Raw genomic sequence first — 19,958 nt, 5'->3', positions numbered from 1 at the left:
CTCACGACGCCTGTGCGGGGGGGATGCAGGCAGGCGGACAGGTCTGGTAGGCAGTACTAAACACGGTGCACAGTACGAAACTCGGTACAAAATTGAGCCAAAAAAAGAAGTCTAAACTTGAAGCCTACTATACTAAGGGCGTACTTACATTTTGTTGCACATCTGAGGTATGTGGGATTTTAGATGCTCTACGTTGCAGGAAAACATCTCCTCCATACCCACAACCTTCACAGTAATCTCTCACAATACTGAGATCTGAAATTTTTGAATTACATAAGAAACCATAACCAATAATTTTGGTATTATTGAAATTAATGTGGACTGTATGAGTCAGGTTTGACTTGATGCAGGAGGGGGGAGGGTACACAGATATTCAACAGTATAATGCCAGAGAAATCTTTAACCCCTTGACTATTGCAACCACAAATTCTGAGGTGTCTCCTGGTGTTGGAAGATTTAAAAAAAATTATTTTTTCTTATGAAATGATAGAGAAAATTTTCCCGATTGTAATGACACCAAAAGAACGAAATTTGATGGAAAACTGGTGGAATTACGCTCTCGCGAAGTTAGCGACCTCGGCGATATTTACGAATCGGTGATTTCGCTGGCTTTCGAGCCCTATTTTCGGCTAATTCCATTGTTCCAGTCGACCAAACTCATAGCTATTTCTTTAGAACTCCATTTTTTCTATCAATTGAGTACAAGAAACTGCCCATTTATCGATTTCAACTTCCCAATAACATGGTCAGAAGTTTGCAATTTGGCCAATTTCATGAAAATTAAAAAATATGACAATTTCAAAATAGAGTCCAGAATGAACAATGCATACATTCCTGGCTATAAAATAACATTTTCTTTGTTCATCAGTCACGTCTCCAGGCCCTTCTGATATTACTCTTGCTTTCTATTTTGTATTTTTATTCAAACAAAAAATAGAAGATTTACTATTGTGAAGACTACTGCAATATTGTAATAATTGTATAAATAATGTCAACCCATTCATGACTCCATATTAGAATGGCTACTTGGACATTTATTGGAAAATGACATCATTTGTTTACTTTTGAACAGCGGCAAAAATCAAACATTTCCCCTACTTTGAGCTCCATTTCAAGGTTCTTTTCATAATAAAACCATTCAAAATCACCTCTATTTCTATAAAATGTTTTCCATTCTATCAAATGAGACCAAGAATACAAGAATACAACCATAAATACTATACAAAAATAGACCACAAAGTCAGCATTTTAATTAATAAAAAAACGGTTGGAATTTTTTTTTCTCATTATGTACTGCGTGCTGCAGGATTTTTTTATATGGTGCACACTGACCCCACACACCCATTCCCTCACATGTGGGCTTACCAGCTTTCTCCTGCTTGATTTGAAGCCGCTATAATTTATGAGTATATATACGTCAAAAACGGTGGCTCATAAGACGTATATATACGATCAAAACAGTCAAAGGGTTAATATTACCACTTACCATTGTTTCCTCTGGAGATTACTTGAAGCAGCTGAATCACCCATAACCCATTCATGACTGAATATTGGAATGGCTATTCGGACAGGTACTGGACGGTGACATCATATGTTTACTCTTGAACACGGCAAAGAATCAAACATTTCTGCTACTGCTAATAATAATAATAATAGTAATAATAATAATAATAATAATAATAGGATAGAATTGAAGGAAATTGTTCAAAAATATGAGGGTTGAAGCAGTGGTGGAAGAAGTGGTCGACGCATCGTCAGTCAGTGTGGCTTTGTTTATGCTGGAGTGAGCATTAGTGTTCCAAACATTTCACAATAATTCATTGTGTTTGGTGCTTGTAGAATGAGTGCAAATGGAGTGGTAGAGGCAGTGGTTGAGGCAGTGGTATTTAATAAGATATATGTTATTAACCCTTTGAGGGTCGACAGGCCCTCTCCGAAACTCGTTCTCAGGGTCGGCCAAATTTAAAAAAAAAAAAAAATTATTTTCTCTTATGAAAAGATAGAGAATCTTTTCCCGATCATAAAGACACCAAAAGTTTGAAATTTGATAGAAAACTTACGGAATTATGCTCTCGCAAAGTTAGCGGTCTTGGCGATGTTTACGCATCGGCGATTTTGCCCACTTTGAGCCCCATTTTCGGCCAATTTCACTGTACTAGTCGACAAAAAACATGAATATTTCGCTAGAACTCCATTTTTTCTATCGAATGGGTGCAAGAAACCACCCATTTATAAATTCAACTATCCAGTACAGTGGTCAGAATTTAGCAATTTTGCCAATTTCACACAAATTTCAAAAGATGCCAATTTCCGAATAGGGTCCAGAATAAACAAGAAAGACATTCCTGGCACTAAAATGACATTTCCTCTAGTCATTAGTCACGTCTCAAGGGCCCTCTTATATTCTTTTGCTTTCCACTTCGAATTTTTATTCTCACAAAAAATATAAGATTTACTGTTATGCAGACTACTGCATTAGTGTAAAAAATGGTATAAATATTATTGGTGCACTTGTAAAAGAATATTAGACTCACCAGTTGACGTGTATTGCACGCTTGGCACGATTTGTTTACTTTTGAAGTTTGGTAAAAATCGAACATTTCTGCTACTTTGAGCTCAATTTCAAGGCACCTTTCATTGTAAAACCAGTCAAAATCATCTCAATTTCTGTAATATGTCTTCCATTCTATAAAATGAGACCAAGAAAACTAGAATACAACAATAAATACCATACGAAAATACACTGCAAAGTCGCTGATTTATTAAAAAAAAATGGTCAAAGTTTTTTTTTTCTCATTATGCACTGTGTGCTGCAGGATTTTTTTTAGACTGTGCACACTGACCACATAGACCCATTCTTTCATATGAAGGCCTACCAGCTTTCTCCCACTAGATTTGAGGCCGCTAGAATTTATGAGTACTAGTACGTCAAAAACCCCTACGCGTAAAACGTACTAGTACGACCAAAACCCTCAAAGGGTTAATAATAATAATACATGTTATTATTAATAACATTTATTATTATTATTATTATTATTATTATTAACATGTTATTAAAAACCACTGCCTCAACCGCTACCTCTACCACTGCCCCAACCACTGCCTCTACCACTGCCTCTACCACTGCCTCAATCACTGCCTCAATCACTGCCTCAACCACTGCCTCACCCACTGCCTCACCCACTCCAGTCACACTCAATCTACAAGCACCAAACACAATGAATTATTGTGAAATGTTTGGAAGAGTGTGGAGACTAATGCTTACTCAGCATAAACAAAGCCACACTGACTGACGATGCCTCAACCACTTTTTCCACCACTGCTTCAACCCTGGTATTTTTGTGCTATTTCCTTCTTCAGTTCTATCATATTAATAATAATAATAATAATAATAATATGATAGAATTGAAAAAGGAAACTGTACAAAAATACAAGGGTTGAAGCAGTGCTGGAGGAAGGGGTTGAGGCATCGTCAGTCAGTGTGGCTTTGTTTATGCTGGAGTGAGCATTAGTCTCCATGCTCTTCCAAACATTTCACAATAATTCATTGTGCTTGGTGCTTGTTGATTGAGTGCGACTGCCACATAATTAACCATGGGCCCAAAGAAACTTGCTAGTGCCAGCCCTTTGGTAAAGAAATTGAGAAACACGATAGAATTGAAGAAAAAAATTGTGCCAAAATACGAGCAGTGCGCCGCAGTGGTTGAGGCACTGGTGGAGGCAGTGGTATTTAATAACATACATGTTATTAAACCATAACATGTATGTATTTAGTACAATATTTTACGACATTTTCATTTATTTTATGATTGTTCATGGTTCAACAAGTTAAGGAAGCAGTATTGTATTATATTTCCCTACAATATATTGGGGCACCAAACATTCGGGATTTTTCAACATTCGCGAGGATCTTGATCCCCTAACCCTCGCGAATGTTGAGGGAGACCTGTATACTCAAAAATTCTAGCGGCTTCAAATCAAGCAGGAGAAAGCTGGTAGGTCCACATGTGAGAGAATGGGTCTATGTGGTCAGTGTGCACCATATAAAAAAATCCTGCAGCATGCAGTGCATAATGAGAATAAAAAAACTCCGACTGTGTTTTTGGATTAAAAAGCCGACTTTAAGGTGTGTTTTCGTATAATTTTTGTGGTTATATTCTCGTTTTCGTATAGTTTTTGTGGTTATATTCTCGTTTTCGTAGTCACATTTGATAGAATGGAAAACATATTATGGAAATAGAGGTGATTTTGATTGATTTTACTATGAAAAGGACCTTGAAATGAAGCTCAAAGTAGGGGAAATGTTTGATTTTTGCCGATGTTCAAGAGCATACAAATGATGTCATTGTCCAATAAATGTCCAACTAGTCATTCTAATATGCAGTCATGAATGGGTTGACATTATTTATACAATTATTATAATATTGCACAAGTCTGCATAACAAAATCTTCTATTTTTTGTTTGAATAAAAATTCAAAACAGAAAGCAAGAATAATATGAGAGGGGCCTGGAGACGTGACTGATGAACAAAGAAAATGTTATTTTAGAGCCAGAAATGTCTGCACTGTTCATTCTGGACCCTATTTTGAAGTCGGCGTATTTTTTAATTTGCATGAAATTGGCCAAATTGCCAATTTCTGACCACTTTATTGGGTAGTTGAAATTGGTAAATGGGCAGTTTCTTGTGCTCAATCGATAGAACAAATGGAGTTCTAAAGAAAGAGTTATGAGTGTGGTCGACTGGAACAAAGGAATTAACCGAAAATGGGGCTCAATTTGGGTGAAATCACCAATTCATAAATATCGCCAAGGTCGCTAACTTCGCGAGAGCGTAATTCCATAAGTTTTCCATCAAATCTCGTACTTTTGGTGTCATTACCATCGGGAAAAGATTCTCTATCATTTCATAAGAAAAACTATTTTTTTTTTTTTAAATACTTTGCGACACCAGGAGACACCTCAGGATTTGGGGTTGTGACAGTCAAAGGTTTAATCCATTCCAGACAAAAATATTCACAAAAAAATAATTTTTTTTTTAACAAATCAGATTTACATACCTTTATTGAAGACTAATGCTACACTTCCTGCATGCCTGCTACACTTCCTGCATGCCTGCTACACTTCCTGCATGCCTGCTACACTTCCTGCATGCCTGCTACACTTCCTGCATGCCTGCTACACTTCCTGCATGCCTGCTACACTTCCTGCATGCCTGCTACACTTCCTGCATGCCTGCTACACTTCCTGCATGCCTGCTACACTTCCTGCATGCCTGCTACACTTCCTGCATGCCTGCTACACTTCCTGCATGCCTGCTACACTTCCTGCATGCCTGCTACACTTCCTGCATGCCTGCTACACTTCCTGCATGCCTGCTACACTTCCTGCATGCCTGCTACACTTCCTGCATGCCTGCTACACTTCCTGCATGCCTGCTACACTTCCTGCATGCCTGCTACACTTCCTGCATGCCTGCTACACTTCCTGCATGCCTGCTACACTTCCTGCATGCCTGCTACACTTCCTGCATGCCTGCTACACTTCCTGCATGCCTGCTACACTTCCTGCATGCCTGCTACACTTCCTGCATGCCTGCTACACTTCCTGCATGCCTGCTACACTTCCTGCATGCCTGCTACACTTCCTGCATGCCTGCTACACTTCCTGCATGCCTGCTACACTTCCTGCATGCCTGCTACACTTCCTGCATGCCTGCTACACTTCCTGCATGCCTGCTACACTTCCTGCATGCCTGCTACACTCCCTGCATGCCTGCTACACTCCCTGCATGCCTGCTACACTCCCTGCATATCTGCTACACTCCCTGCTATGCTACACTGCAAAAAACAATGGAAAACAAGTGAAATATTTGGATGTATGAGCAGAAGCTTCCTCACGCACTGAGAGACGCAGCCAAACTGACGTGCAAGCGGCCCCAGCCGACTGATCACCAGGAGCCAAAAAACTGGCCGATCACCGAGTTGGCCGATAACAGGAACAGCTGATAATCGAGGGTCCGCTGTATAATAATAATAATGTACTATATAATAATAATTATAATAATAGTCGGCTTCAAAAGGCCGTCACTAGATGGCAGTGATTACCACAATAATGCGGAAGCGGTTGTGGCTGCCTCCACCTGTCACATAATGACATATTTTATTCATTCTAGAGCATATATCAGGTTTCTATGTTTATTTTGTTTATTATGTCATATTAGATGAATTGTGATAGATAAATAAACTGTAGAGTTGATATTAGGGAATTCCAAGGGAACGGTTTAATTCCATTTCAATTAATTTAAATGAGGATAATTGACTCTGCAAACGAGCAAATCCAGATGTGAGCAAGGTCACGGAATGGATTAAACTTGTTAGTAGAGGTTCCACTGTATTTGAATTAAATGAGGTGTAAAGCATTCATTATATAATACAATAAGGGTGTATTGCTCCTCCATTAACCCTTTCAGTATCGAGACCCCCTGCTCTCAAATTTGCTCTCAAGGTCGAAGAATTTAATATATATATATATATATATATATATATATATATATATATATATATATATATATATATATATATATATATATATATATATATATATATATATATATATTATATATATATATATATATATATATATATATATATATATATATATATATATATATATATATATATATATATATATATATATATATATATATATATATATATTTTATCTTATGAAATGATAGAGAATCTTTTTCCAAAGGTAATGAAGCCAAAAGTACAAAATTTGATGGAAAGCTTTTGGAATTATGCTCTTGCAAATTTAATGGCCTTGGCAATATTTATGCATTGGCAATTTTGCCCACTTTGCACTCATTTTTGGCCAATCCCATTGTTCCAGTCCTCCAAACTTATAGCCATTTCACTAGTATTCTTTCTATCAATTGAGTACAAGAAACCACCCATTTACCTATTTCAACTATGCAGTAAAGTGATCAGAAATCGGTAATTTGGCCAATTTCTTACAAAATTCAACAATTGCCAGTTTGAAAATAGGATCCAGAATAAACAATGTAGACATTCCTGGCACTAAATAAACATTTCCTCTGTTCTTTAGTCATGTCTCCAGGCCCCTCATATATTATGCTTGCTTTTCATTTTGAATTCTTATTCACAAAAAAAAAAAATGATTTACTGTTATGCAAACTACTGCATTATTGTAATAATTGTATAAATAATGTCAGTGCACTTCTAAATGTGTATTAGATTGGCCAGTATTGGACAAGTGTACTCTGTGTACTTTGTGTACTCTGGAATATTGGCAAAAATCAAACATTTCTGTCACTTTGAACTCAATTTCAAGCTACTTCCAATTCTCAAACTGATCAAAATTATGAATATTTCTGTAAGATATCTTCCATTCTATTAAATTAGACCAAGAAACCAAGAATACAACGATAAAAACCATAAGAAAATACACCACAAAAGTCGCTGTTTTAAATAAAAAAAAAACGGTTGCTATTTTTTTTTTCTCATGCACTGCATGCTGCAGGATTATTTTTACAGCAGGGCCCCGCTTTATGGCGTTTCACTTTACAGCGTTCCGCTAATACGGTCATTTCAAATTATGACCAAAACTCGCTATACGGCTCCCCCCACCTGACTTTTTAATACGGTCACCGCGCCCCACCCTGTTTGTTTACATTCTTCGTGAGCTCAGTAAGCACTAAGTCTCTCCATTTTGTCTGGAAACTCCAAAATTTCAAATGTTTTTAAAAATTATTTCATATTTTATATATACTCTGATAATTATTCTTATGTATACCTGTACTTAAACTTACATACTGTGCTGGCATGCAGGTAAACATTAAAATCAGTAAGAGTGTCTTATGTCTCCAGACGTCATATTAGTAATGATAATAATAATCATCGAGTCTCATTTAAATGTCGTATATTACGTTAAATACACATTTTCATTAATCCATCCATGATATTTTTTCAAAATTATATAATAAACACGATACATAACATAAAAAGATGATAAATACACCTTACAATAGAATAAATAAATATGAGATGTGGTAGCCAGATAACTTGTACAAGTTACGCCAAGAATAACATTTTCTCTAATCTAACATAAGAGAAAATGTGTTACTGGGGGTAACTGTAGAAAATTATTCCTTTCGTATGTATGTAAGTAAGTTTATTCAGGTATACACAAATACAGTTACATAGATTATCATACATAACAACATATGTGTAGAGAACCTAGGATAACCCAAAAAAGTCAGAGTGACTTATTTCCATTGCCTTCACTCAGAGCATCATTTCTTCTCAAAATGATGTTACATGAGAATGGGAGTGTTCTTCTTTATTTATTCTACCGTATCAATGTAGAGACAACCTGTACACAATGTAACTTGTACACAAACCAGACGTGTACACTTTGTTTACAAAACTTACCTTCGCCTGGTTTGTTTACATAACTCTGCGCCTGTCCTCTCTCATGCACTCATTCTTTCTCTCTCTCTCATTTATTCGTTTTATCTCATTTACTTACTCCTGACCCTACATTAAGACTACAAATATTTTAAGGTAAGTAATGAGTGAACTATATACATTTTATCGCTCTTGGATGCTTAAATGTAATAGAAATTATGTGTAGGTGGGTTGGCCTGGTATGGTAGCCCGGCTGACTACCATACATACCACACATGATTTTTTACAATAAATACTACTCATCTCGCCCTATATTTTAAGGTAAGTAATGAGTGAACTGTATATACATTTTATCGCTCTGGGATGCTTAAATATCATAGAATTATATGTGTGGGTGGGGTGGCCTGGTATGGTAGCCTGGCTGACTACCATACATACCACACTTGATTTCTTACAATAAATACTACTTGTCTCACCCTAGATTAAGACTATAAATATTTTAAGGTAAGTAATGAGTGCACTATGTGTGTATTGTACTTTTTTATTGTTTTTTGATGCCTGGTTCTATTGCTAACTTAATATATGTTAGTGTAAACTTGTTATCTAGTGTTTGTATGCATTTGTAAGTGGAAAAAGAGGGTGTTCCACTTTACGGCGGTAGCCTGGAACCTAACCAGCCGTATAAGTGGGGCCCTACTGTATATGGTGCACACTTACTACATAGACCCATTCTTTCATATCTAGGCCCAAAGTTACCATTCACAATTGCCTGAATAAGCTGAGCTCATGGCGTCATACTACGAGACCGACACTGAAAGGGTTAAAATAGGGGATTTTTTATTTTTATGAAAAAGGTTTGTCATAATTTTTTGTTTATTTTATCATTATATATCTAACATTTTGTTTGTATTTCAGACATAATGGAAATATTTTGCTGGACAATGAGGGTCATATCATACACATAGACTTTGGCTTCATGCTGTCATCATCACCACGTAACTTAGGGTTCGAATCCTCACCATTCAAGCTAACACAAGAGTTGGTAGAGGTTATGGGTGGAGAAAACTCAGACATGTTTGCTTACTTCAAGATCCTGCTCTTGCAAGGTCTAATGGCTACCAGGAAGCATAGTGAGAAGATCCTCTCCTTGGTTGAAATCATGAGCTCTGGTAAGTGCTTTCACATGTGGTATTTCTTTCACTTGTATATGCTGGCCATTCAGCCTCTGCTTTATTGCTTCATTGTATACTACAGCTGTTCCATTTATGATAAGAGGTTTTCCTTATGGGTTATATAATTTGAAGATAATATAATCTGGATATTAAATATGGCTTAAGGATGTATCAATAATGATTATGAAATAAGTAGAAATGAAGTAATTTGAATGGTTATGGTGTATCTGAATATTGCTGGATATACAGGAAATGGAGTGCTAGTAATAGTAACTCAGTTCTTAGCTATTTCATACATTACAATTTCTAAGAACAAATAAGAAAATATAAATTAGAGAAGAGCTTTCATCTCTGCTTCAAGAAGGAAAACAAAGTAGACCTAGAAAGGTGGACCAGTCAACCTCCTCCTCTATCAGTTACTGATGTTTTTCTCCTTACAAAAATGCTCAGGAATAAACTTCAGTACAATAAATTTTAATCAGCCACCTCGGTGTATGGATTTTAGTAAATATTGTAAGGACTCCAGCAAAATTTATATGCTAATGAGAGATAGCATCATTCTTCTTTCAACAAACCGGCCATATCCCACCGAGGCAGGGTGGCCCAAAAAGAAAAACAAAAGTTTCTCTTTTCAAATTTAATAATTTATACAGGAGGAGGGGTTACTAGCCCCTTGCTCCCGGCATTTTAGTCGCCTCTTACAACACGCATGGCTTACGGAGGAAGAATTCTGTTCCACTTCCCCATGGAGATAAGAGGAAATAAACAAGAACAAGAACTAGAAAGAAAATAGCAGAAAACCCAGAGGGGTGTGTATATATATGCTTGTACATGTATGTGTAGTGTGACCTAAGTGTAAGTAGAAGTAGCAAGATGTACCTGAAATCTTGCATGTTTTCTTTTTTCTTTCAACACACTGGCCGTATCCCACTGAGGTGGGGTGGCCCAAAAGGAAAAACGAAAGTTTCTCCTTTTACATTTAGTAATATATACAGCAATCCTACCATCATGTAAAACAATTACAGGCTTTCGTTTTACACTCACTTTGCAGGACGGTAGTACCTCCCTGGGCGGTTGCTATCTACCAACCTACTACCTAGAAGATAGCATCATATTTTAAATTATTTGGTTGACCATAGATTTAGATAATGAAAGATTGGATATCAAATTGGAAGGAGGGGGGTATGGAGGAAGTGAATGTGTTCAGATATTTGGGAGTGGACCTGTTTGTGGATGGGACTATGAAAGATGAGGTAAATTATACAATTGATGAGGGGGGTAAAAAGGTGAGTAGTGCATTGAAGCATCTGTGGAGACAAAGAACGTTATTCATGTAGGCAAAAAGGAGGAATGTATCAGATTATAGAGGTACTAACACACTTATATGGGTGTGAAGCATGGATTTTAAATGTTACAACAAGGTGGAGGCTGGAGGCAGTGGAGATATCATGTCTGAGGAAAATGTGTAGTGTGAATATTATGTAGAGAATTCATAGTTTGGAGATTAAAAGGAGGTGAAGAGTTATGAAAAGTATCCAGAGGGTTGAAGAGGGGTTTTGAGGCATTTTGGACATTTAAAAAGGATGGAGCAGAATAGGATGACTTGGAGGGTATATAAATCTGTAGTGAAGAGGAAACAAGGTAGGGTTTGTCCTAGGAAAAGTTGAAGGTAGGGAATAAAGGAGGTTTTATATATAAAGGGCTTGGACATCCAACAGGTATGTGACTGTGTTAGATAGGACTTGAGTAGAGGTAAGTGCTGGAACTCCAATGTGCTGTTGGAGTGTCAGCATTGTTACACTTAATGAAGGGATTTGGGGAAACTGGTTAGCTGGACTTGAGTCCTGGAGGTGGAAAGTACAGTGCCTGGGCTCTGAAGGAGGGAGTGGAGATATTTGCAGTTTGAAGGATCATCTGAACTGTGGCAAGACAGTGATGGAGTGAATGATGGTGAAAATGTTTCTTTCTTTTTTGGTCACCTTGCCTCAGTGGGATATGACCAGTGTGTTAAAAAAAATACAGGAATCTGTTATGTACTTGTTTCATTTATAAGTTTTTTTTATATATATATATATATACACCATCTTTCTCCCAACAAGGCAGGGTGATCTGAAAAAGAAGAAACAAAGAAACAAAAGTTTTTCTTTTTTTTTTACATTTAATATTTTATACAGGAGAAGTGGTTACTAGCCCCTTTCTCCTGATATTTTTAGTCACCTATTATGACACATTGGCTTATGGAGAAAGGATTCTTCTCCACTTCCCCATGGATGTTTATTATTATTTTCAATGCAATGGCTGTCTTCCACTGAGGCAGGGTGACCTAAAGAAAGAAACACTTTCACCGTCATTCATACATAATCACTGTCTTTGCAGAGGTACCCAGATACGACAGTTCAGATGTCACTCTGAACAGCCAGTATCCCAAACCCCTCCTTTAAAGTGCAGGCATTGTACTCCCACCTATTATTAATTACTGTTATATGCATAAGAAATATAATAATCTTATATATTAATGGTATACAATACAGGTCCTGTATATATATTGTAAGTTAAGGGATTATAATAAATAAGAACAAACAAAGTTAATATAAAGAAGAGGGCAGACACATGTACAAACAACATAGTGCTGTACTTCTTATACCTGGTGCAACCATGTGAGGATGCATCATATACACCTACCATCCGACTTACGACCTGCTCGACTTAGGACCACTCGACTTACGACCGTGTTTTTTATGCCAAATTCCTGGGAAATAAACAACTATTTGTGTTGTACACAGTGTTTATCCTAAACCTTACAGTATAAAATACAGTACTAACAACATAAAAAGTAAAGTAAAACATGAAATACCAAAATAAAACAATAAAACAAAGTCATTACAAAAATGTTTTGTTGATATTCAGTAGTAAAGTTCGACTTACGACCATTTCGACTTACGACCATTTCGACTTACGACCATTTCGACTTACGACCGGTTTCTCGGAACCGAACTCGGTCGTAAGTTGGATGGTAGGTGTACTTCTAGGTCATTCAGCATAAATGAGATGCCCAGGGCAGCAAGTCAAGTTGTTGAAATATCATACTTTATATACCCTACTAGGCTTGAAAGCTCCTTGGCAAGAGCTTATGTATGGAAAAGACAAGTATTACAGTTTTTCACACTTTTCTTATCTTTACATTCAGAATCACATGTTAATATGATAAGGGTATAAAATACCGATGGGTTGATAAGTAAGACATGCAACAGTTAGAGATCTTTATTCTGAAATGTTTCACCTATGCAGTAGGCTTCTTCAGTCAAATACAGAGGAGGCAGCAGAAGCAGTAGAGATATAAAGATGGTATAATCAGTCCATCACCTTCTAAGACTTAGTTTTGAGGTGGTCAGTCCCTCAGCCTGGAGAAGAGTTCTGCTCCATAGTCTGGAACAATGTGAAGCTGAGGTACAGTGGACCCTCGTCTAACGAACACATCGCATAACGCTAAATCCGCCTAGCGATACATTTTAACGCAAAAAATTTGCCTCGGCTAGCGCTAAAAAACTCGCTCAATGCGATTCGTTCGAGACACGTCCACGTGTGGCCTGAGCGCGCCTCACTTGTCCCGTGGGTGCCAGTGTTTACAAGCCAGCCACCGCGGTCGCGTCCAAACATACAAATGGAACATTTCATATTATCACAGCGTTTCTAGTGATTGCACCTGCAAAATAAGTCACCATGGGCCCCAAGAAAGCTTCTTGTGCCAACCCTACAGCAAAAAGGGTGAGAATTACTATGGAGATGAAGAAAGAGATCTTTGCTAAGTATGAAAGTGGAGTGCGTGTCTCCGAGCTGGCCAGGTTGTACACAAAACCCCAGTCAACCATCGCTACTATTGTGGCCAAGAAAACGGCAGTCAAGGAAGCTGTTCTTGCCAAAGGTGCAACTTTGTTTTCAAAACAGAGATCGCAAGTGATAGATGATGTTGAGAGACTGTTATTGGTGTGGATAAATGAAAAACAGATAGCAGGAGATAGCATCTCTCAAGCGATCATATGTGAAAAGGCTAGGAAGTTGCATGACGATTTAATTAGAAAAATCCCCGCAACTAGTGGTGATGTGAGTGAATTTAAGGCCAGCAAAGATTGGTTTGAGAGATTTAAGAATCGTAGTGGCATACATAGTGTGATAAGGCATGGTGAGGCTGCCAGTTCGGACCAAAAAGCAGCTGAAAAATATGTGAAGGAATTCAAGGAGTACATAGACAGTGAAGAATTGAAACCTGAACAAGTGTTTAATTGTGATGAAACAGGCCTGTTTTGGAAGAAAATGCCAAGTAGGACCTACATTACTCAGGAGGAAAAGGCACTCCCAGGACATAAGCCTATGAAAGACAGGCTTACTCTGTTGATGTGTGCTAATGCTAGTGGTGATTGCAAAGTGAAGCCTTTATTGGTGTATCACTGAAACTCCCAGAGTGTTCAGGAAAAACAATGTCCTCAAGGCTAATTTGTGTGTGATGTGGAGGGCAAACAGTAAGGCATGGGTCACTGGAGACCTTTTCTATGACTGGTTAAACCATGCATTTGCCCCCACTGTAAAAAATTACCTCCTGGAAAATAAATTGGACCTTAAGTGCCTCCTGGTATTAGACAGTGCTCCTGGTCATCCTTCAGACGTGGCAGAGCGACTTTCTGGGGACATGAGCTTCATTAAGGTCAAGTTTTTGCCTCCTAATACCACTCCTCTCCTGCAGCCCATGGTCCAGCAGGTCATTGCAAACTTCAAAGAACTCTACACAAAAGCTATGTTTGAAAGGTGCTTTGTAGTGACCTCAGAAACTCAATTGACTCTAAGAGAGTTTTGGAGAGATCACTTTAGCATCCTCAATTGTGTAAACATTATAGGTAAGGCTTGGGAGGAAGTGACTAAGAGGACCTTGAACTCTGCTTGGAAGAAACTGTGGCCAGAATGTATAGACAAAAGAGATTTTGAAGGATTTGAGGCTAACCCTGAGAAGCCTATGCCAGTTGTGGAATCAATTGTGGCATTGGGGAAGTCCTTGGGGTTGGAGGTTAGTGGGGAGGATGTGGAAGAGTTGGTGGAGGAGGACAATGAAGAACTAACCACTGATGAGCTGCAAGATCATCTTCAACAGCAAGAGGCCAGACCTGAGGAAACTGCTCCAGAGAAGGGGATAGAGAAATTGAAGAAGTTGTCTCCTTCGAAGATTAAGGAAATGTGTGCAATGTGGCTTAAAGTGCAAATCTTTTTTGATGAAAATCACCCTCACACAGCTATTGCAAGCCGTGCTGGTGACTATTACACTGACAATGTTGTGAAACACTTGAGGAATGTCATAGAGGAATGGGAGGTACAGGCCTCTATGGACAGATATGTTGTGCAACAGAGGTCCAGTGACTCTCAAGCTGGTCCTAGTGGCATTAAAAGAAGAAGGGAAGTAACCCCGGAAAAGGACTTGCCACCTCAAGTCCTAATGGAAGGGGATTCCCCTTCTAAACATTAACACGATCCACACACTCCCCTCCTCCCATCCCATCAATCATCACCAGATCTTCAATAAAGGTAAGTGTCATGTAATTGTACATGTCTTCTTCAGTTTGTGTGTATTAACCCTTTCAGGGTCCGTCCCGTAGATCTACGGCTTTACGTTCAGGGTCCAAACCGTAGATCTACGTCATGAGCTCAGCTCACTCTGATAAACTGTGAGTGGTACATTTGGGCCTAGATATGAGAGAATACATCTATGTGGTATGTGTGCACCACATAAAACAAATCCTGCAGCACACTGTGTATAATGAGAGAAAAAAAACTGAGACCATGATTTTCGATTAAAACAGCGACTTTGCAGTGTTTTTTCGTATGTTTTTTATAGTTGTATTTGTGATTTCTTGATCTCATTTGATAGAATGGAAGACATATTACAGAAATAGAGATGATTTTGATTGGTTTTAGCACTGGAAATGGCTTGAAACTGAGCTCAAAGTAGCGGAAATGTTAAATTTTTGCCGATGTTCAAGAGTAAACAAACGACCTCACACGTCTAATACATGCCAGCTGGTGGGTCTAATATACATTCACAAATGTGGTGATGATATTTATAAAATTATTACAATATTGCATAACAGTAAATCTTCTATTTTTTGGTGTGAATAAAAAATCAAAATGGAATTTATTTGTAAAGCCTCAAAACATAACTAATGAACAGAGAAAATGTTAGTTTAGTGCCAGGAATACCTACATTATTTATTCTGGACCCTATTTTGAAATTGGAATATTTTGAACTTTGTGTTAAATTGGCCAAATTACCAATTTCCGATCACTTTATTTTGTAGTTGAAACAGTTGACTTGTCGATTTCTTGTGCTCAATCGATAGAATAGAAGTAATACTAGTGAAATAGCTAAGAATTTGGTCGACTGGAATAATGTAATTGGCCTAAAATGGGAGTCAAAGTCGGCAAAATCGCCGATTCGTATATATCGCTGACACATCAAAATTCGCAAGAGCATAATTTCGTCAATTTTCCATCAAATTTTGTACTTTTTGTTTTATTACCTTCACAAAAAGATTCTCTACCATTTCATAAGAAAAAATATTTTTTTTTTTTTTTGAAAATTCTTGGACACTGGGGCACCACTTCAGATTTTGGCCTTGGACCCTGAAGGGGTTAAAATTAATATTTCATGTGGGAATTTTTTTTTTTTTTCATACTTTGGGATGTCAGGAATGGATTAATTTGATTTCCATTATTTCTCATGGGGAAAATTAATTCGGCTAACGATAATTTCGCCTAACGCTGAGCTCTCAGGAACGGATTAATATCATTAGGCAAGGGTCCACTGTATCAGAAAGGAGGTTTACCAGGACTTGACTTCTGGAGGCAGGAGGTACAGTGCTCATATTCTGGAGGGGTGAGGAGATGAGGGTTATTTGATTTATGTTTGATGATCACTATTGAATGAATAATGGTAAACATGTTTCCTTGTTTGGGTCACATTGCCTTGGTGGGAGATGACCAGTGTGTTGAAACTGTACTTGGTCAAAATTTTAAGGAAGCACTAAGAAAGATATGGACAGTCTTAATGCCTCATTACTGATCTCCAGGTATCAGTGGCCTGGATAAAGTTGATTCTAGTGTAATTTAAAGTTAAATGGTTTTTATATAGAATTATCATTTATATTTTTTTTCAGGCTCCAAGTTGGCATGTTTCCGTGCTGGAGCATCAGTGGTTCCAGCTTTAAAAAGTCGCTTCCATATTAACATGACTGATGAACAACTCCAGGCTCATCTGGACTCATTGGTGTATAATGCCATCAACTCTATTACAACAAGACTTTATGATGGCTTTCAATACTTCACCAATGGCATACTCTAGCCTAGAGAGGCCTGTGCCTTCATACAATATATATGATGCCGGTTCATCAAGTAGCATAAAGCAAAAAAACTGTGTATCCTGGTCCAAGTTTGCGTGTATCAAAATGAAAGTCGTTTGGTCTAGGTTGTGTATAAAAAAAATCACTAGTGGCCCATTTCAAGTGATGACTTACCAGACTGGTGTGACTTGCTGTAAATGGTAACCATATACAGAACTGGTGTGACCTGGGCCAGGTGGTGTTAAGTGGAACAAGTGTAACTTCAACTAGGTCATGTACAGCAATCATTGGGGTAACTCAGTCCAAGATTTGCATTTTGACAGGTTTGATTTGACTGTAATAATAACATATACCAGAAATAATGTGATCACCTATCTGTAGTTACAGGAACAGAGATGTGCCGATGGTGATTGGTGAAGATGGTGTGTGTGTGTGTATGCACTAGGTCAAAGTTGGTTCCCAGATTTTCTGGGTTGTTGAAATTCCTTGTTAAAATTGATGGAAGGTTTAAATACTGGTACATGAATTAACTCAGATGAGAGTATTGGGTCAAGAATTAATGAACTGGACTGTGAAGAGATTAATTACTGTAGGTGAATGTGTGCAGATGTGAATGTCAAAAAATTGTAGACATTATTTACCAAAGAAAAGACCAAGAAGTGGAGTTCAGGTGGCAGATAGCAAGAAATCATTTTCACCTTATAAAGTTACACTGTTTATCTTGGTATTTTCTCAAGTTCTACAACATTGAAACAGACATCAATTCCATTAAAATTTTGTATTTTCAGAGGACTGTCCAGTCATTGTCTGGACTTCTGGAATGTACTCTTTACTGTTTTGTTAATATTGTTTGCAGCTCAAAATATTAGTCATGGCTTGTAATTCATAATTTTACCCATTTCCTGTGGAATCAAAATTATTAATATTGGTTTCTTGGTTTGTGCTTTGCATTTTTATCCTTTTCCAACTGCATTCCTGATCTGGCTGGAGCATAAGGTTCAGTATTATTAGTAGATGTCCTTCATAGCTGTCCACGAGTCATTGTATTTTTATATGAAAGAATAATTAATGTGAATATAGATAGTTTTTTTTTTTTTTTTTAGAAATTATTCTAGAAATAATTTACAGAAGCTTTAACCACTCACAAAATCAAGGGTTCAAGGGTTATTGTCCCTATATCAGTGCCAACCAAGTGAGGGGTGTTGGCAGAGAGTTCTCCTCTATCAGTCTGCCAAACCAGTTTGACACTGAGATTAACTTTAGTGTCAGCCAAGATTGCAGCTTTGGTGTTTCAGCAAAGTGAGAATGTGGCTCAGAGTAACATTGTTATTAATCAAGTGGGTAGGTGGGGGCCACCTTTATCATCAAATTATGTACCAACAGACTGTTTGTAGTTTCAAATCAAGTGCTTGTTAATATTTGACCATATATCAGTGAATTGGAAGTTGTGATACTGGTTCATTAATCAGTCAAATGAGCACTAGTTTACAGATTCTTGCACAAGTGTCAGTAAAGTCTGGAGTATAAGTGAGTGTTGATTATGATCCACATATCATTGTCAGTAGTGTGCGTGTATTGGTGCTAGCTTGTGTATTTTTACTATTCAGGTAAGTCTGTGGTTACTTGGCCTTGTGGCACTGATACTCTTGCCACATTCTCTGAAGTGCTCACAAAGAGGAAGTTGAATGAATGTATGTACATTAGTCCACTTACTTTCCTGGCAGCAAAAAAAAATTACCTTCATTATTTTATATATTTATGCCCTTTTGTACAATGAAAAAATGTAATACAAGTGTTTACTTACTAGGAGTTTTTTTGTAGTCTCACATTGGATTAATGGTGTGTATACAAGGTGAGACATGTAGCCTTCCCTGCCTCACCCCTCACAGGTCTCTCATCTCTGCATACAGTATGTCGTCCATTACTCATAAAGGATAGCTAGATCACTTTTGTAATACATCATGAGGCTCTTGTATGCCAATATATTATTATAAATGCAATGCTTTTGATCCTATAAGACTTTTTGCTTGTCTTTGTTTCATTGTAAGTACTGTACATAGTGAGCATTGACTGGTTCAGACACCTTGCACACAGCAGTTGCCACAAAACTTGGGGGAGGGGGTTGCAGTATCTGCAAAGTTCTATTTTATTGATAAGCTTGTGAATCAGCTAAGTTAAAATTCAGAAAATCATAATTGAATGCAGGATATGGTTGTGGCAACTCCTAGTTCTGACCTGTTGTCAACATATTTTGTTCTCATATTCAATAAACTGTTAAGAAAACTTTTTTTTTTTTTTCTGAGATCTACAAATACTGGTGTCCCTAATTTTATACTGTAGATTCATTCCAGGCCCTTGGCACCTGTACTACACTCATTCAGGTAACCATTGTGCATAAGATTATTTAACCCTTTGACTGTTGAGACCCCAAATCCTGAAGTCTCTCTCTCTCGGTCGCAAAATATTTGAAAAAAAAAAAAAAAATCTTGTGAAATGATAGATAATCTTCCCAATGATAATGACATCAAAAGCATGAAATTTGATGAAAAAATTACGGAATTACGCTCTCGCAAAGTTAGTGATCTCGGCGCTATATACGTATTGGCAGTTTCGCTCCCCTTGAGCCCTATTTTCGGCCAATTCCATTGTCCCAGTTGACCAAACTCATGGCTGTTTTTTTAGAACTCCATTTGTTCTGTCAACCGAGTACAAGAAACCGCCCACTTACCGATTAAAAAAGATCCCAATTGCAAAATAGGGTTCAGAATAAACAATGCAGACATTCCTGGCACTAAAATAACATTCTCTCTGTTCATTAGTCATGTGTCTTGTTTTCTATTTTGAATTTTTATTCAAAAAAATAAAAAATTTACTGTTATGCAGACTAATGCATTATTGTAATAATTGTATAAATAATGTCAACTCATTAGACTGGCCAGTTGGACACGTATTGGACGGTGACGTCATTTGTTTACTT

The 19,958-nt window shown here is 37.5% G+C and overlaps 1 protein-coding gene across 6 annotated transcripts in view; it reads left to right on the top strand.

Annotated features, from left to right (window-relative positions):
* The window catches only part of LOC128692826 (phosphatidylinositol 4-kinase beta fwd), a 652,994-nt gene extending 633,730 nt beyond the window's left edge, over positions 1-19,264 (top strand). For all 6 annotated transcript variants that reach the window (XM_070092189.1, XM_070092187.1, XM_070092190.1 and 3 more), the window contains exons 11-12: positions 9,346-9,599; positions 16,799-19,264. In XM_070092189.1, coding sequence (XP_069948290.1) covers positions 9,346-9,599; positions 16,799-16,983 — 439 coding nt within the window. In that variant the 3' untranslated portion in view covers positions 16,984-19,264. The remainder of the gene's footprint in view (positions 1-9,345; positions 9,600-16,798) is intronic.
* Positions 19,265-19,958: the final 694 nt, after the last annotated feature.

This window comes from Cherax quadricarinatus, chromosome 38 (assembly GCF_038502225.1).
Source record: "Cherax quadricarinatus isolate ZL_2023a chromosome 38, ASM3850222v1, whole genome shotgun sequence".
Taxonomy (NCBI): domain Eukaryota; kingdom Metazoa; phylum Arthropoda; class Malacostraca; order Decapoda; family Parastacidae; genus Cherax; species Cherax quadricarinatus.
The sequence above is the reverse complement of the archived record's forward strand: the minus strand, read 5'-3'. Positions and strand labels throughout refer to the sequence as shown.